This window comes from Delphinus delphis, chromosome 4 (assembly GCF_949987515.2).
Source record: "Delphinus delphis chromosome 4, mDelDel1.2, whole genome shotgun sequence".
Lineage (NCBI taxonomy): Eukaryota > Metazoa > Chordata > Mammalia > Artiodactyla > Delphinidae > Delphinus > Delphinus delphis.
Window position 1 is genome coordinate 119,374,067 of NC_082686.1, and position 24,120 is coordinate 119,398,186.

Below are 24,120 nucleotides of genomic sequence, written 5' to 3' on the forward strand. Positions count from 1 at the left end.
AAAACATAAATCGAGTCCCCCACAAGGAGACATAAAATAGTTTTCTTTCAACAGTCAGAATATTTGTTTTTTATTTTCCTAACTTGAGAGAGCTGTTTTATCTTTGGCTTTTTTTTTCCTAACCTTAGTTTCATGATTTTGCTGATCGGAAGGACTGGGATGCATTCCATCCTACACTGGTGGCAGAAGGGCTTTTTGCATTTGCCAATGTTCTGAGTTATCTTCGTCTCTTTTTTATGTATACAACAAGCTCTATCTTGGGTCCATTACAGGTGAGTAATTAAAATTTCTTGAAGAAAATTTGTAAAACTACTACACCTTTTACTTGTCCACTGGAACATTGTTTTCTCATGATATTAAAGCTAAACTTTGCTTTTGAAAATAGTTAACAGTTGAAAAGTCACAGCATGTTCATCTGCTTTGCTTCTGGCTGAATGATAATCCTCTGCTTTTAGACATTCCAAACTTTGTTAAGCTGTGGTCCATTGTCCCTCTCCCCCGAGTTCATAGACGTAGATGTATTTAAAATATAGTTATATTTCAGACAGTAGAAGGACATAAAATTTTGCTTTTTACCAAAATGAATTTCACATTTAAAGTTTTAAGTGATAAATATAAGGGAGATGTTGCACAAACAGAATTCATACTTCATGATGATTTTGAAAATACGTAAGTTATATTGTAACAAAATACTCTTTTACTTTGCTTAATAAATATCAAATGTAGTAAGTTGGAAAATAGAGTATTTAGAGCTAAAAAATTTCATAGAGCTTATGTAGTCCAGCTTTATGCTTTACAGTACTTTATAGTTAAAGAAATTGAGCTTTTATCATTTCAAAGTAGTATGATTATTATACATGAGAGTCCAGGACTAAATTCTGAGTCTCTTTACACTAAAGAAAGGACTCATAATTGGTTGCATGTACCCCACAGATTTTAGTAGCTGATTGTTCTTGAAAGGTGGAGCCAGTTCTGCTTGGGGACCAGCTCTACATAATACTTTGTTATTTTGTAAGTCTGAAAACCTGAGCAATATTCATTTTTCCTTGTTAAGTCAAAATTTACTAACAATTTAGATTCTGTTTTGTATTTTTAAAGGAGATATTTTAAATAAAATGCATAGTTACCTTCTCCAACAGAGATATGAAAACAAAATATGTAGGAAAAACCCCATTTGATTTGGCTTGTGCTGTCATCCTCCAAGAGTGTTTCCTGAAGTGTGACTCTCTCTTAACCAAGTCCTGTGAGATGCTCGGACTGAAATAAGTTTGGGATACACTGCATTCCGTATAACCTCTTTTGGGAATTCACAGTACACATTATCACATTAAAGCCTATGAGAAAGAAGTAAAAAAACTTGTTTGATCTTGTTCAAACTATCATCACCTAAATTCAGTTAACATCATACCCATTTTTCATGAAATATGCTCAGGTCTCTTTTTTTCTCCAAAACATGGTTTGTGAAACACTGGTTTAGACTATCTGTTATTTTGATTTAATTTTTATCACTAATATCTTCTATAAATGTTTTAATCAAGAGTCCACAGTATTTCTACATGCACATTGTTTTCTTTGTTTTTTAGCTAAAAACTGATGGTATCACTAAGTTTCTATACTGAAAATTTCTTTACAGATTTTTACAACAAGTTAAAAAGGAAAAAGTATATTATTATTTCTTAGCAAATTATTTGTTTCTTTTTCTTAGAACTGTTGAGTCAGGTCTTCCTGACTTAATCTTTTCCCAAAAGAACTATAGACATGTATACAAATACTGCGTAAGTGGGTATTTGTCTTTTCAGCTGTGGTGTGTGTTTTTCTCCTCCAGCAGGTACTTTATATTGTTCTAATAGCCATAGAACTAGCAAATAATTTAAGTGAAACTAACAAATATTTAGTGTGCTCCTATTTTTTAAAAGGTCTACAGGTTAATCATAATATATGTTTAAATATTATGGTCTAGTCCAGCAACTGATTTTTTTAAAAACGTATCTTAAGGTATAATTTGCCATACAGTAAAATGTACCCGTCTTAACTGTATAGTTTGATGAGTTTTGCAAATATATAAACTTGTCTCGAGTGTGACTGGTTCTCATGGTCGCAGGCTCCCTGCTCCAAGTCATTATATAAAGTCTGCATCCAGCAGGAAGAAGGGGAAAGGCAGAGAGCATGAGCCAGCTGTCTTTCTTTTTTTTAACAAGAGGACAATTATTTTTCCTCGAGGCCTACAAAATACTTCCACTTATAACTCATTGACCAGAATTGGGTCACATGGCTGTTTGTATCTCTGAGGAGATGAGTACTTTTAATTGAGCATATTTCCCCCCAAGAAACCAAGGTCTGGTTACTCAGAAAGAGGATGAAAAATAGATATTTAATAAGAATCTGTAGAGTCCTATCTTCAGGCTTTTACTTAAAAGATTTCTCCAATAAAGTTATTTGTTTTCCAGTGTAATCTTATTGACATGAAAGATTTGTATAACATATTGGTAACAAAGAACTCTAGAATAATTTTGTGCAGAAGATTTATAATACATTTTCCTCCATTTTGTTAATCAGAAGCAAGGAACTCAATTAAAAGAGTGATTCAATTATGAATATAAAGCGAAAAGAAATGCAAAAGGAAAATTGACAATAAATTAACTACTTTAGCTAAAGTGCAGCTTTTTTTCTTTACATAACATGCTATGTCAGATAATGTTTTTATGTGATTACTGCAGTTGTTTGTTAAATTTATCTCCATTTACTAACATTTTTTTCCTTCCAAATCTTTGTAGATTTAGAAGCTGACAGACTTTAATTTAGCTGGTTATATAACCTGCAGTAGGAGTCCAGATCTCTCCCTTAGTTAGAATGACTATAATTTATCATTCAAATAGAGACACTTTGGAGAATGAAAAGGATATTTTTCATTACTAAGTTGGGACAACAGCTGTGAACTGGGACTCTACCAGGCAAAGCAAGGTCATGGAATTATCCTGTAGTGGAATACATAAAATGATCCTGATTCAGCAGTGATTGAATCCTTTATTCTATTACTTGAAATTTGTATGATTGTATTTGTTAAATTTCTGACATGTTGTAGGTAGACTTTGGAAGATGGCCTTCTACAATCGGGCCTTACTTTCTAGCCATTGCTCACTATACTCATCTCCTTATCTCTTCATGAAATACTGCTCCATCTGGGCCAAGACCAGTCACTAATCTCACACAGGTCATGTGCTTTCCCACTTCCTTGTCATTTTTTATGTTATTACCCTGTTTAGAATGTCCCAGACCCGGGGTCCCCACCCCCCAGGCCACGGAACGGTATCAGTCCAAGGCCTGTTATGAACCAGACTGCCCAGCAGGAGGTGAGCGGCAGGCAAGCAAGTGAAGCTTCATCTGCCACTCCCCATTGCTCCCCATCACTCGCATTACCGCCTGCACCATCCCCCACCCCGCCCGCCCCGTATGTGGAAAAATTATCTTCCACGAAAACAGGCCCTGGTGCCAAAAAGGTTGGGGACCGCTGTCCCAGACTATCCTCTGCTTGTTGAAACTTTACTTATTCATTCAATAAACATTTATTGAGTGCCTGATAGGTACTGGACACTGGGAATATACTAAAGTGAGTATACTGCAGTCTCCTTTTAAAGAATGCATGGTTCACCGAGGATGACTAGCCAATGACAACATTTGGAATGGTAGATGCTGTAATAGCCCAGAGGAAGGGTACTCACTTCAGTTGAAGGCATCAGAGGAGACTTCCCAGAAGAGATGACACTGAAATTAAGCCTTAAAAGATGAGTTGAAAGGAGGTTGGCTGTAGGGCATTCCAGGGAGAGGGGACATGCACCAGCTTTAGTGTCCCCACCACTAGAAAATCTATTTCTACACTCGTACTCCCATGAGAATGAATTTCTCCATATGATGGAGTTAATGTCTGTTTGTTGAATTGAGTTGAAAAACTTGTTAGATGGGGTTGAGTAAATACAAGCACTGATTGGTCTGAGAAAACAAAAAAATCTGATGGAGAAATAGGGCTACATCCTAGCTGTTGCTGTACCTGCTTGTTCCCAATAATAACAGCAACTAACATTTATTGAACATTTCATGTGGACCAGGCACTCTCTTATATGTTTTCCATTTATTTAGCCGTCCTCACAACCCTTGTTATTTTTCATTTTCATTTTACAAATGGAGGGTTTAAGGCTTTGGGAGAGAAATAGTTCACAGAACTATTAAGTGGCAGAGTCAAGAGCTAAACCTGCCTCGGTCTGACTCCAGAGACCAGCCTGCTCTTTGAAGTTAGCTCTCCCGCTTTTTTGAATTCAGGATGCCAGCTAATCTACCTCAGCAGATGTAAGAGACATGATTGGGTATAAATCAGTAATGTTACATACTTCAACAACCAAAAAAAAAAAAAAGGCACAATCTATAAATAATCGTGAATAATGGTAATATTAACAGTGAACATTTGAGTCCTTAACTGTGTGTCCGTTACTATTCTAAGATCTTTATTTACATTTATGACCTCATTCAATCCTCGCAACCATTCGAAGAGGCGGACTCTTGTATTTACATTTTACAGAGGAAGCAACTTAGGTGTAGAGACATTAAGTAACTTGTACAAGGTCACACGGCTGATGAGTAGTAGAACTGGGATTCCAACCCAGTTTGGCTCAAGAGCTAATGGTCTTAACCACTGTGCTGAATTGCTTCTCAGAGTTTTCATGAGTAATATGAGTCCCTCATTAACTTTTACTGTACAATACTTCTGTTGGCAGGCTTTCATAGTTTATAGATTTTTAAAATTCTTCTTCATTTATCCATGTGTGTCAAATGACTTATGCAGCCTTTAATACTGGTAGTTGGGAGATTAGACAAGAAGGAAAAGACAGGATCACACAGCTTGGTTCAGAATCTTGCTCCATAACTTACTGTTACCTCTTCTCTTTGAGTCTCAGTTTTTGTATCTGTTGTGAGGATTGAATGGGTCAGTGTATATCACATGCATAGCAGAGTACCTGACGCATCATGGGCTTCACATAAACGTTTAGATCCGTTCCTCCATTCCCTTAGAGTAGTGGAGGTAACTGTGACCGACCTGAAAAATAATACAAGAAAACTTGGAAAGTGAATGTAGTATGTGACACACGAGTGCATCCTTTATTCCTAGTGAATTGTTTGTTTTTATTGGATAATTATCAGACTTAGTTTAGTGGCCTGTATAACATAAATGGCATATTATTGTTGTTTGTAAAGTATTGTTCTTTGTGAGTAAAGAGTGATTTCAGGTGTTTGGCATTTTAGGGTATACTGGGGATGGATATTTTTTCTTGAAAGGAGTATGGAATGTCAGAGCTAGAGGGAAACTTAGAAGTCGTATAGTCTAGGGGTTCAAAAACTGGAGAGGCTGCAAGGATGGTGTGGGGAACACATTTAACCTACATTCTCCAGTCCTGCCCTCAGAGATGCTGATTAAATAGTTTGGGGTGAAGTCTGACAAATTTTTAATAGCATGTGGATGAGCAAGTCTGATGCAGCATGTGGCCATTTCTTTTATAGGTCAGGAAAGTAAGGCCCAGCTCACATAGTGTTAGAAAAAGGATGGTGCAAAATGTTAATTAACAATTACATCTTTTAAAATACATTTATTCGTGTATTAATTCAACAAGCCCTGCTGTGTAGGCAAAATGCGTGAGAACTAAATATTTCTTAATTGTACCCAGCCCCAAATTTCTAATGGGACAGCTAAGGTAAAAACCACAAAGTGATGTTTTAGAAAAGCCCTTGCAAGGAGTCAGAAGCAAGAATTCAATTCCACATTTGCCATCTATTAGTTCTTTCACCCTGAGCAATTCACTAAATCTTTGAGTTTCAGTTTGTCACTTGGAGAAATGGAGATAATGCTAGCCTTCCCCGCCTTGCAGGATAAATAAAAATATGTGATACCTCTTGTTAAATGGTAAAGAGTTAGATAAAAGACATATAAAAAGTAGTTATGTATTCAGTATTTTATTTATTTACTTTTGGCTGTGTTGGGTCTTCGTTTCTGTGCGAGGGCTGTCTCTTCATCGCAGTGCGCGGGCCTCTCACTATCGCGGCCTCTCTTGTTGAGGAGCACAGGCTCCAGACGCGCAGGCTCAGTAGTTGTGGCTCACGGGCCTAGTTGCTCCACGGCATGTGAGATCTTCCCAGACCAGGGCTCGAACCCGTGTCCCCTGCATTGGCAGGCAGATTCTCAACCACTGCGCCACCAGGGAAGCCCCTGTATTCAGTACTTTAATTAATATGCCAGGCTCTGGAGCTCACTGACATTGTGCCTGCCCTTAAAGACTGCTAGAAGAGACAAACATAAAGTATAAAGTGAAGAATACTATTTTAGAGATTACATACAAAGGACTTGGGAGCATGACTGAGGGGGTGCTTGGAGAGAGGAAGGTTGAGTTGTCTGAGTTCTTTGTACGATTTTGTGTATTTAACCCCTTATCAGACACATCATTTACAAATATCTTTTCCAATTCGGTAGGCTGCCTTTTCGTTTGTTGATGGTTTCCTTTGCTGTGCAAGAGCTTTTAAGTTTGAGTAGGTCTCATTTGTTTATTTTTGCTTTTGCTTCCCTTGCCTGAGGAGACATATCAAAAAATGTATTGCTAAGACCAATATCAAAGAAGCATACTGGCTTATATTTTCTTCTAGGAGTTTTACGGTTTCAGGTTTTTGTATATGGTGTGAGAAGTAGTCCAGTTTGATTCTTTTGACACATAGAAAAATAAGTAAACATGTAAGAAAGCGTGATTGTTATTTTTACAAATAAATGAACCTTATAATCTTTCTCAGACTAAAATTAATTTACTGCTTTTAATGTTTGCATTTCACATGAATGTTTCATTAGTGTGCTCTTCAAGCTAATGTTCACCTCAGCGATATCCACTGTAGCTAATTTTGGTTCTTCCATGTTATACAAGAACTAATGTTTTTAAAAAACAAGTCATGAAGTTTGTAGTGTTCTCATTAAATATTGCTCATCTTGATATTGAAATTAAATTACTCTTATCTTTAAAACAGTAATATTAAGAACTTCCCTGGTGGTGCAGTGATTGATAGTCCGCCTGCCGATGCAGGGTTCACGGGTTCGTGCCCCGGTTCGGGAAGATCCCACATGCCGCAGAGCGGCTGGGCCCGTGAGCCATGGCCACTGAGCCTGCGCGTCCGGAGCCTGTGCTCCACAATGGGAGAGGCCGCAACAGTGAGAGGCCCGCGTACCGCAAAAAAAACAAAAACAAAAACAAAAAAAAACCCAGTAATATTAAATTAAGGCTTTCACTTTTGGACTAAATTTTTGAAATTAAAATTATAACAGCATACATGGTCACTCTTGGAAAACTTTATTTACCTTTAAGCTCACAGTGTCTAAATTTTCTTCAAATCCAATCTTTTCTGTACTTATCTAAAGCAGTTATTGTACTCTTACTGTCATACATTATTAGGTTCTCTACTAACACGATATGGCTTTATTCTAAGCAGTCACAATCTGAATAAGTGATTTCTTTCCAAAGTGACCTAATAAAGCTATCATTGATTAAGAGAGAAATGTATTTCTTCTCTTTCTCACACATTTTGAGCTTTCTGATTCTAAAAGTTTTCTGTTGCTTCCATCAGAATTTGGCAAGGGGGCTAAGTGAGGGAAGCATAAGATTTTGAAAAGAGTCACATGCTAGTCAAGTGCATAAAAGTCAGGCATAGTGGACCTCCCCACTCCAAGTCGCCTGGAATACTAGCTTGTGCTGTGCGTAAAAATTTTACCACACCTCTTCGACTTAATTAGCTGGCTCACTATAGTGGGCTGGAGGGGCTTGGCCACTTGCCTGCTGCTACTATTTTGTGTCGTCGGTGATTGGCATGTGTTATGTTGGCAGGCTCGAGGGAGTTCGGAATTTTATTTGAAGTTGGATTTCACTAATTATATAAATTTGGCCTGGTTACATTTGAGGAGGGATTATTTCTAAACACTTAATTTTTGTATCTTAAAAGTAATAAATGCATATAGCAAAGAAGATTCAAACCACACCCCTAGTCCTACCTCCCATAGACAAGCACTGTTAATGGTTTCTTGTGTAAACTTCCAGAAATTTCCTGTGCATATCAAAACTTATCTGTATGAAAATATATATCTAACTTATCCTTTAAAAAATAGCTGTTTAATACTGTTGTGTACCCTGCTTTTTTAACTTAATGTTTTGTAGGCATCTTTCTATGCCAGCACATAGCACTTCATTCTTTTTGACAACAACATTTAGGATGTTCTAATTTCTTTTTCTACAGCGCTACAATGAAAATCCTTGTATGTAATGCATCTTTGTGTACTTCCTGTTGGCTAAATTCCTAGGGATAGAATTTCGGGATCAAAGCGTAATGTTAAATTATTCTCCAAATTTGTATGCCAATTTTAAATAACAAGAATTTATGAAAAGTACCTATTCCCCAGAATTTGAAAGAGTATTAAAGGAGAATGAAATTAGGCTTGAATAAAGCTCCCAGATGCATTACACATGTCTAAATTATGGTAGATACTTACATAAGTATTAGACCCTCTCATTTGACTTAACACGTATAATTTTTTCTTATAATAGACCCCAAATGAAAGAGAATTGATCACCTTGGCAAAAGAGATTAGGACAGTCCTAGAGGGGGAAATGCTGTTCTTCAGGAAGTGGTTTAAATTGGTTGCAAAAATCAAATGAAATACTTTATGTCCTAATGGTTTTATATTTGTAAACTTTGAGAAACTATAAATATAAGCATTTACTTCCCTTTAGGTTTTAGCAAAGAATTTTCCTTTCATCCCTTGCAAATTAGGCCTTTTCTTAAATCTCTATGTCTCTTCCTCTACCTTCATAGCAAAATTATCCTCTGCAGACTTGGTCCAGATTCAAGGAATGTACCATCCAACACTCACAGTGCTGGCATGATCAGAATGGCTTTTTGTTTGACAACTGGATTTTTGGTGTTTTAAAAGTGATGAAATATCTCAAACAGGTGGAAAAAAAGGAGTAGCCTTGTGGATCATATGTTTTCTTGCCTGGTCATTTAGTTTTTCATATTTTGTTTTCCTGATGATTTTAATGAATGCCTATGTAATATATTCCACAGATTTCAATGGGACAGATGTTACAAGATTTTGGAAAATTTCTTGGAATGTTTCTTCTTGTTTTGTTTTCTTTCACAATTGGACTGACACAACTGTATGATAAAGACTATACTCCAAAAGAACAGAAGGACTGTGTAGGCATCTTCTGTGAACAGCAAAGCAATGATACCTTCCATTCGTGAGTGTCTTTTAAATTTTTAGTAAATATATGTCTGTCTTTCTGTTGTGTTATGTGTGAATTCATACCTACAGAACTAGGACTTCAAATTTTCTTTAAGGAATGCATTTTGAATAAGAAATACTTATTTTTCATGAATCATTTATAGTCACCTTTACACATAGAATCTTAAATAATTAGTGGCCTGAGTTATTACATTGTCTCCTCAACTACAGTCTATCTTAACAGAGGAACTCTTGCATTTTGTGCACTCTTAGCATTTTGGGCAGGACAGTTCTTTGTGGGTCCTATATATGTATTGTGAGATGTTCCACATCTCTGCCCTTCAAGTATTAGTTGTCAGTGGCAATTCCCAGTCATTGTTACAACCAAAGCACTCTCAGATTTCAACACTTCTTAGGAGGTCATTAGGGTTGAGATTGTTAAAGCTTCAAGAACATTTTTTTTCTCTAATTTATTGTATCGGAAGGAATTGAACAACCAGTTGTGAGGCAGACAAAATACCTCCCCACATTCTTAGATAAAATAATGGAGAAGAGGTGTAGAATTACACGTTTGTTGTATTCCTATTATGTACCAACTATTCTTTAGTTTATTTAAGGAATAAGATTAAATGAGTAATAAATATTCATCTAACACCTTCAGTATGCCAGACCCTGTTCTAAGTGCTAAGTAAATGAAGTATCAGTGAACAAAACTACCCTCATGGAGTTTATTATTCTGTTGAGGTGATACAGGCAATAAAAATAAAATATGTAGTATATTGCACAGTATTGATATAGTATATATCAGTATTACACAGGCCCTTGCCTGTAGCCCAAATAAAGCTTGGGCCAGGGAGGATTTTTGTGTGAGAGGGTGTAGCTTTAATTAGGTAGGAGGTTAAGGAAGGCCTCACAAAAGATGACATCCAAGTAAAGATGTAAAGCTGGTGAAGGATCAAGCCATGAAAAGGTATCTGGAGGAGGAGCGTTGGCAGATAGGGGAATGGCGAATGCAAATGCCTTGAGATGGGAGTGTGGTTGGTATGTTCAAGGAAAAGCCAGGAGGTCAGCGTGGATGGTATGTAGTGAATCAGAGCGAGAGCTGTAGTAGATTAGGTCAGGAAGGTAATGGGGAATAAAGCGGATCAAGATGGTGGAGTAAGAGGACTTGGAGCTCACCTCCCCCCAAAACACATCAAAAATACATCTACATGTGGAATAATTCTCACTGAAAGCTAGCTGGAAAGAGGCAGAAGGACTCCTGTACAACAAAGGCTTTAAGAAAGGTATACATGTAATCGGGTAGGATGAGAAGAAAGTGATTGGTCAGGACCTGTGCCCCGGGAAGGGATTCAAAGGAAAAGGGAGATTACACAGGTGGATACTCGCCCTGGGGAGTTAGTGGGTCAAGCCACAGACTGGGTGTTCCAGTCTGGTTTCTACGCATAGGAGACAAGCCCCCTTAACTGGCTGGAGAAACCCTGGGAGAGATAGAAAGGCTGGAACAGCCTGGATGCCACTAATGAGGGGTGCAGGTGCTGGCTTGCCCCCTGCTAGGGCAGAGAGAGGTCTGCCCTAGTGGCTGTCAGATTTCCTGTGACCACCTTGCTGCTCTCCCCAGCCCAAACTGAGAGAATACCCCAGCTCCACTCATTCCACATCACAGGATGGCACTGGATCTAGGGCATCCAGGACTTGGGAGAAGACTCGTCCTTGTGACATAGAGGCAACCAGTCCTGGAGCGTAGCCCAGGTGGTGTGGCAGCTGCCATTGTTGGAGCTTACTCCAGTGGCACCCCAGAAGCAGCCCAGAGTTTTGACAGCAGCACAGCTGCTGGGTTTCCTGTGGCCACCTTGCTGTGTGCCCAAGCCCAGACTGAGTGGATGCTCTGGTCCCACTCACTTCACACCATAGCGCAGCGCTAGATCTGGGGTGGCCAATACCAGGGAAAAGACATGACCATGGGCTGCATCTGAGTGGAGCCACGGACACCTACACAGGTAGTGCATTAGACCTCTATAAGTGCATGAACCCCACTTGCTTCAGCACCCCCCTCCTTTGGGGCAAAGATCCTGGTGTGGGGAGAAGGAAAAACACACTTGAAAAGGAACAGAGCCAGCTCTAGCCTGACCCTCAGGGCTTTTACTCCAGCAGCTTGGGAGCAGATCCCACAGGGCAGTGATGGCCAGTGAGCAAAGAGAACGTCGCACCTCACACCCTGCGTGGGCTCTAGCTCTTCCATCTCTAGCCACACCTCCTGCCAAGGTCATAGCTGCCAGCATACCCTGAGGAAACACTGGTGTCCACATCAAATCCAGCCATCCCACCAAAGGCATTGGGTACACACATAAGAACACCCCTTCAAGACCACAATAGGTAACTGTTTCACCTAAATTCATAGAGGCAAAGAAAGTTAAGTAAAATGAAAAGGCAGAGGAACTACTCTCAATTGAAAAAGTAAGAGAAAAACCTTGAAAAAATAAATAATGAAACAGAAATAAACAATTTACCAGATAAAGAATTCACATCATTGGTAATAAAAATGCTAACTAAATTAGTTTAGATCAAGAGAATTGATCTAAACAAAGATCATTTTAACAAGGAACTAGAAAATATAAAAAAGACCCAAACAAGAATAGGCAATTCAATATCTGAAATAAAAAACACTCTGAATAACAGCCTAAGTGACACAGAAGAACACATAAGTGATCTGGAAAATAGAATAATGGAAATCACCCAATCAGAACAGCAGAAAGAAAGACAAATGAAAATTAAAAAACAAAAGGAGTCCACTGGATCTCTAGGATAACATTAAACATACCAACATTCACATAATAGGGGTTCCAGAAGGAGAAGAGAGAGAGAGAAGGGAATCAAAAATGTATTTGAAGAAATTATGGCTGAAACTTTCCCAAATCTGAAGAAGGAAACAGATATCCAGGTACAGGAAGCACAGAGGGTCCAAAACAAGATGAAACCAAACAGACCCACATCAAGACATATCATAAACAACATGGCAAAAGTTAAAGAGAGAATTCTAAAGGCATGAAGAGAAAATCAGTCATATACAAGGGAATCCCCATAAGACTATCAGCTGATTTTCTCTGCAGAAACTTTGTGGGCCAAAAGGGAGAGGCTTGATATATTCAAAGTGCTGAGAGGAAAAAACCTACAACCTAGGATACTCTACCCAGCAAGATTATCATTTAGAATAGAAGGAGAAATAAAGAGCTTATCAGACAATCAAAAACTAAAAGAATTCATCAATAGTAAACCTAAAAAATGTTGAAGGGTCTTATCTAAATGGAAAAGAAGCAAGAATCTATAGGAAAGGGAAAATCCCACTAGGAAAGGCAGTTACATAGTAAGGATTGAAGATTACTTTAAAAAGCCAGTACATAGATGAAAAGAAAAAAACATACACACAAAAGCAACTATAAATGCAGTAAACAGTTGAGAGATAAGCATGAAGATGTAAAATATGACATTAGAAACACAATGTGGGTGAGGGGGGTAAAAATGTAGATCTTTTAAAATGTGTTTGAACTTAAATGATTATCAGTTTAAAACAAGTAGATATAATTATGGGACAGCATATATGAGCCCTATGGTAAACACAAATCAAAAACCTATGATAGGGCTTCCCTGGTGGCGCAGTGGTTGAGAGTCTGCCTGCTGATGCAGGGGACACGGGTTCATGCCCTGGTTTGGGAAGATCCCATGTGCCATGGAGCGGCTAGGCCCCTGAGCCATGGCCACTGAGCCTGTGCGTCCGGAGCCTGTGCTCCACAACGGGAGAGGCCACAACAGTGAGAGGCCTGCGTACTGAAAAAAAAAAAAAAAAAACCTATGATAGATATGCAAAAACCAAAAAGAAAGGAACTCAAGCATACTACTAAAGGAAATAATCAAACCACAACAAGAGAAACAAAAAGAAGAAATGAACAGAAGAGAACTATAAAAACAACTGGAAAACAAGGAATAAAATGGTAATAACTGCATACCTATCAATAACTACGTTAAATGTCAATGGACTAAATGCTCCAATCAAAAGACATAGGGTGGCTGATTCCATGAAAACACAAGACCCTTCAATATGCTGCCTGCAAGAGACTCACTTCAGGGCTAAAGAAACAAAGAAAAAGTGAGGGATAGAAAAAGATACTTCATGCAGATGAAAATGACAAAGAAGCAGGGATAGCAGTACTCATATCAGACAAAATAGACTTTAAAACAAAGTCTGTAACAAAAGACAAAGATGAGCACTGTATAATGATAAAGGGATACACAAAAGAGGATGTTACACTCATTAACATATATGCACCCAATACAGGAGTACCTAAATATATAAAGCAAATACTAACAGACATAAAGGGAGAAATTGATAGTAATACAATAATAGTAGGGGACTTTAACCTCTCAGTGACATCAATGGATAGATCATCCAAACAAAATCAGTAAGAAAACAGTGTTCCTAAATGACACCATAGACCAGTTGAACTTAATTGGTATTTACAGGACATTCCATCCCAGAACAGCAGAATACACATTCTTTTCACGTGTATATGGAATGTTCTCCAGGATGGATCACATACTAGGCCACAAAACAAGCCTTAATAAATTTAAGAGAATAGAAATGATATGAAGCATTTTTTTCTGACTGCAGTGATATGAAACTAGAAATCAACTATAGAAAGGAAAATGGGAAAAGAACAAACACGTGGAGACTAAATAACATGCTACTAAAAAACCAATGGGTCAATGATAAAATCAAAAAGGAAATCAGAAAATAGCTTGAGACAAATGAAAATGGAAACACAACTTTCCAAAATTTGAGGGATGCAGCAGAAGCAGTTCTAAGAGGGAAGTTTATAGCAATACTGGCCTTCCTCAAGAAATAAGAAAAATTTCAAACAAATATCTTAACCTACCACCTAAAAGAATTAGAAAAAGAGCAAACAAAGCCCCAAATCAGCAGAAGGAAGGAAGGAAGGAAATAATAAAGATCAGAGTGGAAATAAGTAAAATAGAGATAAAAAACAGAAAAGATCAATGAAACCAGGAACTGGTTTTTTGAAAAGATTAACAAAATTGATAAACCTTTAGCCAGGCTTACCAAGAAGAAAAAGCCAGCCTTTACCCAAATAAACAAAATAAGAAATTAAAGTGGAGAAATAACAAACCAATACCACAGAGATACAAAAAAATCATAAGAGAATACTATGAACAGTTATATGCCAACAAATTGGACAACCAAAAAGAAACGGACAAATTTCTAGAAACATACGAATCAAGAAGAAACAGTCAATTTGAACATACTGATCACTAGAAGTGAAATTGTATTTGTAAAAAAAAAAAAAAACCCAGCAAACAAAAGTCCAGAATGGGATGGCTTCACAGGGGAATTCTACTAAACATATAAAGAATTAATACCTATAAAGATAGGTATTAATTCTCGAAGTATTCCAAAGAATTAAAGAGGATGGAACACTCCCAAATTCATTCTATGAGGCCACCATTACCCTGATACCAAAACCAGACAAAGACAGTACAAAGCAAATTACAGGCTAATATTTTTGGTAAATATAGATGCAAAAATCCTCAATAAAATATTTGCAAACTGAATCTAAAAATGTGTAAAAAGGATCATACACTATGATCGAGTCGGATTTACTCCAGGGTCACAAGGATGGTTCAATATATGCAAATCAATCAATGTGATACACAACATTAACAAAAGGTAGGATAAAAATCACATGGTCATCTCAATAGTTGCAGAAAAAGTGTTTGACAAAATTCAACATCCATTCATGATAAAAACTCATCAAAGCGGGAATAGAGGGAACATATCTCAATGTGATAAAGGCCATTTGACAAACCCATAGCCAACATCACACTCAATGATGAAAAGCTGAAAGCTTTCCCATTAAATTCAGGAAAAAGACAAGGATGGCCACTCTCACCACTTCTATTTAACAAAGTATTGGAAGTCCTAGCCACAGTGATCAGACAAGAAAAAGAAATAAGACATATCCAAATTGGAAGGGAAGGTGTAAAACTCACTATTTGCAGATGACATATTTTATATAGAAAATCCTAACGTCTCCACCCAAAGAACTATTAGAACTAATAAGGGAATTCAACAAGGTTGCAGGATACAAGGTTAACATACAGAAATCTGTGCATGTTAATTAGTTTCTATACACTAATAATGAAATATCAGAAAGAGAAAGTAAAAAGCCAAAATCAATCCCATTTAAAATCACACTTAGCCATAAACTTAACCAAGGAGGTGAAAGACAGTACTCTGAAAATTATGAAACATTGATGTAGGAAATTGAAGATGATACAAATGGAAAGTTACCCCATGTTCTTGGATTGGAAGAATTAACATTGTTAAAATGGCCAAACTACCCAAAGCAATCAACAGATTTAATGCAGTCCCTATCAAAATACCCATAACATCTTTCACAGAGCTAGAACAAATAATCCTAATATTCATATGGAGCCAGAAAAGACCCTGAATTGCCAAAGCAATCTTGAGAAAAATGAACAAAGCTGGAGGTGTAAGCCTCCCAGACTTCAGACTATACTACAAAGCTACAGAAATCAAAACAGCATGATACTGGCACAAAAACAGATCAGTGGGACAGAATAGAGAGCCCAGAAATAAACCCATGCACCTTTGGTCAATTAATCAATGACAAACAAGGCAAGAATATACAGTGGATAAAAGACACTCTCTTCAACAAGTTGTGCTAGAAACACTGGACAGCTACATGTAAAACAATGAGATTAGAATATTCCCTCAGACCATATACACAAATAAACTCAAAGTGGTTAAAAGACCTAAATGTAAGACACGACACAGTAAAACTCCTAGAAGAGAACATAGAACACTCTTTGACATACATCATAGCAATATTTTTTTGTATCAGTCTCCTAAGGCAAAAGAAATAAAAGCAAAAATAAGCAAATGGACCTAACTAAAGTTAAAAGCTTTTGCACAACAAAGGAAACCATTGACAAAACGAAAATACAACCTACAAAATGGGAGAAAATATTTACAAGTCATGTGACTGACAGAGGGTTAATATCCAAAATATGTAAACAGCTGATACAGCACGATATTGAAAAACAACACAATCAGAAAATAGGCAGAAGACCTGAATAGACATATTTCCAAAGAAGACATACAGATGACTAACAGGCACATGAAAAGGTGCCTAACATCACTAATTATTAGAGAAATGCAAATCAAAGCAAAAATGAGATATTGTCTCACACCAGTCAGAATGGCCATCATCAAAAACTCTACAAATTACAAATGTCGGAGAAGATGTGGAGAAAAGAGAAACCTCATACACTGTTGGTGGGAATGTAAATTGGTGCAGCCACTGTGGAAAACAGTATGGAGGTTCCTTAAAAAACTAAAAATAGAACTACTGTATGATCCAGCAATTCCACTCCTTGTTATATAGCCAGAAAAAAATGAAAGCACTAATTTGAAAAGATACGTGCACCCCAATGTTCATAGCAGGACTATTTACAGTAGCCAAGATATGGAAGCAACCCAAGGGCCCGTCGACAGATGAATGAATTAAGAAGGTGGGATATATATATTGCATCTTCTTAATCCATATAAATACACACACAATTTAATATTCAACCATAAAAAAGAATGAAATTTTGCCATTTGCAACAATGTGCATGGATCTAGATAATATTATACTTAGTGAAATAAGTCAGACAGAGAAAGACAAATACTGTATAATGTTACTTCTATGTGGAATCTAAACAATAATACAAATGAATGTATATGCAGAAGAGAAACAGACTCACAGATATAGAAAAACAAACTTGTGGTTACCGAAGGGGAGAGGGAAGCAGGGATGGACAAATTATGGGTATGAGATTAACAGATACAAACCACTATGTATAAAATAGATAAGCAACAAGGATATATTGTATAGCACAGGGAATTATAGCCATTATCCTGTAATAATTTATAATGGAGTATGATCTGCAAAAATACTGAATCACTATGCTGTACACCTAAAACTAACATAATATTGTAAATCAACTATACTTCAATTGAAAGAAAGAAATAAAGGAAGGGAAAAAAAGAAAGAAAGGTAATGGGATCATGTAGGACCTTGTTGGCCCTTGTATGCACTTTGGGCTGTTGAGCTTGAGAGCCATTTGAAGTTTTTGGGCGAAGAAGTGGCAAAATCTAACTAAGTATTACAGGATCATAGGCTGCTCTGTTGAGAAAAGACAGAAGTAGTAAGAGATTAAACAGGAATAATTTATCTTCCTTTTGAGTTTGTTTCTTTGTTTAAAGTAAGGCATATCTGTGATGTTGGGTCCAACCTCAGTTATTTTATAAAATATTACTCCTGGGCTATCTATGTATTCTTTAGGTAATGTTGATATAAATGAATTCTTTATTTTCGCTAATTAACTTAAAATTCCTTTTAAACAGAAATGTAATTGTCTTTACAGGTTCATCGGCACTTGCTTTGCTTTGTTCTGGTATATTTTCTCCTTAGCACATGTGGCAATCTTTGTCACAAGATTTAGCTACGGAGAAGAATTACAGTCCTTCGTCGGAGCTGTTATTGTTGGGACATACAATGTTGTGGTTGTGATTGTGCTTACTAAGCTGCTGGTGGCAATGCTTCATAAAAGTTTTCAGTTGATAGCAGTAAGTGTTCATTCTTTTAAAAATTTTATATTCTCTTCAGACCATACCAAATGTATATAGTAGATAAGGCAAAGATTTAAAAGAATTAAGAATGTGTCATTTAAAAATTAAATATAGATTTTTTAAAAAATGTAAGTAATGTATATTAACTGCAAGTCTTGAACCAAATTTTTACCTACAAGGTGTGGAAACATTTGAACAATCTTAAACAGTCTCTTCATACCAGCCCTACTGTGTGTGTGTGTGCGTGTGTGCATGCCTATTCATATCCTGTGTTGGTTTTTCACTTGCCTCTTATAGAATCATGAAGACAAAGAATGGAAGTTTGCTCGAGCAAAGTTGTGGCTTAGCTACTTTGATGACAAATGTACATTACCCCCACCTTTCAACATCATTCCTTCGCCAAAGACTATCTGCTATATGATTAGTAGCCTCAGTAAATGGATTTGCTCTCATACATCAAAAGGCAAGGTTAAACGGCAGAACAGCTTAAAGGTAAGAAGTTAGATGGTTGAACTGCAACATGATAATTTTAATAATTACTAATCTCAGATGTTCCTAAAGCCTAAATATGCAGGTTCCTAAGGGCTAAGACTTGTGTTGTTTTGTACAGGGCATTCTCTGTACTAATTTGTTGTGGTTATAAAACAATTAGCAAAACGGCTTAAAAAAAACAAGGGCTAAGACTTTTTTTTTTCACTCCTGTACCCCTAATGCATAGCATAGTATCTAACATAAAGTAAGGATTCAATAAATATTTATTGAAAATGAGAGAGAGAGCTGTGATTTTTTTCATGAATTCTCAGCTCACAGTTTTAAAACAAGGAAAGTATTCAGAATACCTAGGCTATCAGCATAAGAGTGACTCTTAGAGTCAATGCATATTTTTCTGGTTCTTCTTGAAAGTTGTTCAATACATGAATAATTCAATACATGTTGCTATAAGCCAGGAATTGGCAAACTTTTTCTGTAAATGACCGGATAATAAATATTTTAGACTTTGTGGGCTGTGAAAAAATTGTAGATTTTATGTGGGTAGTAATACAACAAGAGACAAAACAAATTTCCACAAAATTTTTATTGATGAAATTAAACATATGAGAATAATTGAGTAATACTTTTTTTATAATACAGCTCTATTAATGAATAGAATTCCATTTTGAGGGGGAATAACATTTTGTTTATTTGGAGTTCAAAATTAGTAGTCCCCATCATCAAACTGATTACAAAACGTTCATCTGTAAAAGCCATTCTTAGCTCATAGGCCATCAGAAACACAAAGTGGGTCATATTTGGCCTGTGAGTCATAGTTTGCTAATCCCTACTATAAACTAAAGATCTTAAATCAAGGTAAGTGTACAGGTAAATGAATAAAACAAATATGCATGGCATGTTTCAAATGTGTTGAACATTATTTTGCAACATGTAGTGGCAAAAATATAGTCTAATAAAGCATTACAAGATATGTGTTTGTATCTGTAAATTTTTTAAAAAATCCACCTCATTTAAATATTTTTATGCACATTGTTAGTATCATAGTTTTTGTTTTGAAGGAATGGAGAAATTTGAAGCAAAAGAGAGATGAAAACTACCAAAAAGTGATGTGCTGTTTAGTGCATCGTTACTTGACTTCCATGAGACAAAAGATGCAAAGTACAGATCAGGCAACTGTGGAAAATCTAAATGAACTGCGCCAAGATCTGTCAAAATTCCGAAATGAAATAAGGGATTTACTTGGCTTTCGGACTTCTAAATATGCTATGTTTTATCCAAGAAATTAGCGATTTTCTAAATCACGTAGAGAATAATTTTCAATAATAAATCTGAAAGACTGCATTTGTATAACTTGCAATTAAATTAGTAAGATATATATTGAAATAAAGAATTATGTAAAAGCCATTCTTTAAAATATTTATAGCATAAATATATGTTATGTAAAATATGTATATATGATTAGTTTTTTTAAAACCCTCTGTTTGTGGCTTTTTGCAGTAATGAAACAGATTAAGTAGATAGATTTTGTTAGCATGCTGCTTAGTTTTCTTATTTAAACGGTGCTTAAATTTTTTTTCCCTTTCTGCTTAAGAAGGGCAGCATTAGAATTGTAGTGACTATTGCCAGAAGGTTTTGTAAAACTGAAGATCAGCAAATGTGGACTGATCTCCTTCCATAGGGTACACTTGAGATATAGAAGTCTTGTTTTTTAAAATCTTTGTTTTAGGAGTTTACATATATAGTTCAGTATTTATTGTTTAGGAGTGTAGGTTTACCTAAAACAGTAGTCTATTTTTTCTTTTGTTATAATCTTAAGCAACAAAGATAAAGCCCTAATGAATGTTTGAATCTATTTGTGTCTATAAATTTAAATTCACCTCAATGTTTGTTACTGTAATATATTTACTTTTACATGGTTGTAATCACTTTATATTTTTCATTTTGCTTTTTTCACTTAATAGTATTTTATATATACATTTCCATGTATTGATAGAGTCCATGTATTTAAATTTTTATAGAACTATATAGTTTTTGAAAAATATAGTTAGTAGACTTTTCATTTTGTAGCTATAGAATATTTGATTATGTTTATAAGTTTGCACAGCTACTTCTCTAAGGTTAGGTATTTATTGGCTTTTAATTTTTTATTATCATAAAAGTGATATAATTTTTTTTCAAGCTGGAGTGAATGTTCCTAGTTACAAAGCTAACCCAAAATAAGGATTTAGAAGGTATTTCTTTGTCATGTATGGTCACAGCCTGTTTTGTTTGTGTAAACATTGGAAGACCCTTTAATGCAAGGATTTGTTTTACTTTTGGACTAAGGTTCTTGACCTTATATCCAAAAGTATTTTCCACAGGATTTAACATAGTTCTAGAAACGGGACTTCATGCTTATTTGTGGCTCATTCTTGATGCTTAGGGTGAAAAGCATTGACTTTTTAAATTGGAGAATAAAGTATATATTTAAATTTTTTTCCTGTGCTCATGTAAGGGATATAGTTAACATTTTTTTCATAGGCTATTCCTTATTTATTCATGCAGCATTTCCAGTTAAGAGGTTATTATGTATATAATTATCTTCTTAACTGAATGTCAGATGGTCTTAAGGCCACAGGGTGCAGGTAGCCCTTGGTCTATAAGTACCACCGATCCAGGGATCAATGTTGAAATATGTTAGTGTTGTGTTTCATCTTGCTTTTTACTTTTTATTTTTTAATTTACAAATTGTAAGTGTTCCCTTTTTTGGGCAAATTCTTATAAAAATGTTTATTGTAAAGTTATATATTTTGTCTATGATGGGATTAAGCACTTCCCAATTGGGATTTTACATCAGGGTTTTTAGTCATTCTAAAAAATATCTAATTATTAAATCAAAATATTTATAGAGTGCCTACTGTATGCATGAGTTACTTATGAGGTATATTTTGAATGACAGCATATTGTAAGAAAAAAGGTAAATAAAACTTGACATTAGATTATAAATCGACAGAGTTCATTGTTTTATTGTATACTTTTATACTTTTAATTGAGATATAATTCACATATCATAAAATTCACTTTTAAAGTATACAGTTCACTGTTGTTGTTTTTTTTAATTATGGCAACAAAGGTCTAAAATGCAAAACATCAACATCAGACCCCTTTGTACCTCTTCCTGCCTCTGGTGACAATGATATTTGACTCTTTTAGCTATTTCTTTTTATATTTGTAAATACCATATGTTGAAATAATATGACTATACAAAGACCTGTATGTGAGTGTTTATAGCAGCTTTATTCATGATCCCAAATTGAAAACAACCAAATGCCCGTGAACTGGTGAATGGGTAAATAAATCGTACATCCATACAGTGGAAATCTACTCAGTGATAAAAAGGAATCATATCAGTCAGAGTTCAGTCAGAGAAGCAGAACTACTAGGATATTGGTAGTCACATATGTTCGCATGTACAGTGATTTGTTTACAGGGATTTGACATTACACAATTGTTGGAGTTGGTTAAGCAGTCTCTGAGGCTGTTGTTTTTGCATCTAATACTGGAGCTTGAAGTTCACCAGGTTGGCTGTTGGAAGAGGAAAATAGGTGTCAGGGGGAAGAAATGCGGATAAGCTGGAACCCATGAGAACGGTCTGAGACCCTTGTCACTTGTCACTGTCTCCAACCTTGATGGTGTGGGAATCCTGTGGGAGAAGTTACCCTTTGCCACGTTGCTAAACACACTTGGTCCAGAATTAGAGAAACTGAAGGACAAGCCAAGGAAAGGTGGAATGATTAGAGTCCTGGCTGCTGACCTTCACCAGCAGGTTGAGCCAGCAGATAAGTTTCAACATGTGTAAACCATGAAAGTGCCTGCAAAAAAACGCCAAATGGCTGCTGCTCCATTTCTCCCCACCAAATTTCACGCTGAAATGTGTCTTGTGCCCACCCTACCTAGAAGCATACATGGGAGAGAATTCTGGGAAACATAATTCAGCCTATCCAAGTTGACACAGGAACAAACTAGTGAAATATATGCAGTAATACAGATGAATCTTAAAAGTACTATGCCAAGTTAGGACACTCATCACAAAAGGCTACACACTGTGTGATTCCATTAATATGACATCTTAGAAAAGACAAAACTATAGAAACAAAAATCAGATCATTGGTTACCAGGATCTGGTGGGAAGAGAAGATTGATTGCACAACTCATCAAACTATACATTTAAAAGGGTGAATTTTAATGTATGGAAATTATGCTTCAGTAAACCTGACAAAACTACATTATGGTACAACATACTAAAATAAAGAACTAAGATGAAGGCTAGAGTAGCAATTCTCATATCAGACAAAATAGACTTTAAAATAAAGACTATTAAAAGAGACAAAGAAGGACACTTCATAATGATCAAGGGATCGATCCAAGAAGAAGATATAACAATTGTAAACATTTATGCACCCAACGTAGGAGAACCTCAATACTTGAGGCAAATTCTAACAGCCATAAAGGGGAAATCGACAGTAATGCAATCATAGTAGGGGACTTTAACACTCCACTTTCACCAATGGACAGATCATCCAAAATGAAAAATAAGGAAACACAAGCTTTAAATAACACATTAAACAAGATGGACTTAATTGATATTTATAGGACATTCCATCCAAAAATAACACAATACACTTTCTTCTCAAGTGTTCACGGAACATTCTCCAGGATAGGTCATATCTTGGGTTACACATCAAGTCTTGGTAAATTTCAGAAAATTGAAATCGTATCAAGTATCTTTTCTGACCACAATGCTGTGAGACTAGATTTCAATTACAGGAAAAAAAACTGTAAGAAATACAAACACATGGAGGCTAAACAATACGCTACTAAATAACCAAGAGATCACTGAAGAAATCAAAGAGGAAATCAAAAAATACCTAGAAACAAATGACAATGAAAACACAATGATCCAAAACCTACGGGATGCAGCAAAAGCAGTTCTAAGAGGGAAGTTTATAGCAATACAATCCTACCTCAAGAAACATCTCAAATAAACAACCCAATCTTACACATAAAGCAATTAGAAGAACAAAAAAAACCCAAAGTTAGAAGAAGGAAAGAAATCATAAAGATCAGATCAGAAATAAATGAAAAAGAAATGAAGGAAATGATAGCTAAGATCAATAAAACTAAAAGCTGGTTCTTTGAGAAGATAAACAAAACTGATAAACCACTAGCCAGACTCATCAAGAAAAGAAGGGAGAAGACCCAAATCAACAGAATTAGAAATGAAAAAGAAGTAACTGACACTGCAGAAATGCAAAGGATCATGAGAGATTACTACAAGCAACTCTATGCCAATGAAACGGACAACCTGGAAGAAATGGACAAATTCTTGGAAAAGCACAACCTTCCGAGACTGAACCAGGAACAAACAGAAAATATAAACAGATCAATCACAAGCACTGAAATTGAAACTGTGATAAAAAGCTTCCAACAAACAAAAGCCCAGGACCAGATGGCTTCACAGGCGAATTCTATCCAACATTTAGAGAAGAGCTAACACCTATCCTTCTCAAATTCTTCCAAAATAGAGCAGAGGGAGGAACACTCCCAAACTCATTCTACGAGGCCACCATCACCCTGATACCAA

The 24,120-nt window shown here is 36.1% G+C and overlaps 1 protein-coding gene across 4 annotated transcripts in view; it reads left to right on the plus strand.

The window, feature by feature from the left end:
• Nucleotides 1-21,482, plus strand: part of TRPC1 (transient receptor potential cation channel subfamily C member 1) — a 63,874-nt gene extending 42,392 nt beyond the window's left edge. For all 4 annotated transcript variants that reach the window (XM_060011373.1, XM_060011374.1, XM_060011375.1 and 1 more), the window contains 5 exons: nucleotides 129-272; nucleotides 9,136-9,311; nucleotides 17,801-18,002; nucleotides 18,303-18,497; nucleotides 19,556-21,482. In XM_060011373.1, coding sequence (XP_059867356.1) covers nucleotides 129-272; nucleotides 9,136-9,311; nucleotides 17,801-18,002; nucleotides 18,303-18,497; nucleotides 19,556-19,783 — 945 coding nt within the window. In that variant the 3' untranslated portion in view covers nucleotides 19,784-21,482. The remainder of the gene's footprint in view (nucleotides 1-128; nucleotides 273-9,135; nucleotides 9,312-17,800; nucleotides 18,003-18,302; nucleotides 18,498-19,555) is intronic.
• Nucleotides 21,483-24,120: the final 2,638 nt, after the last annotated feature.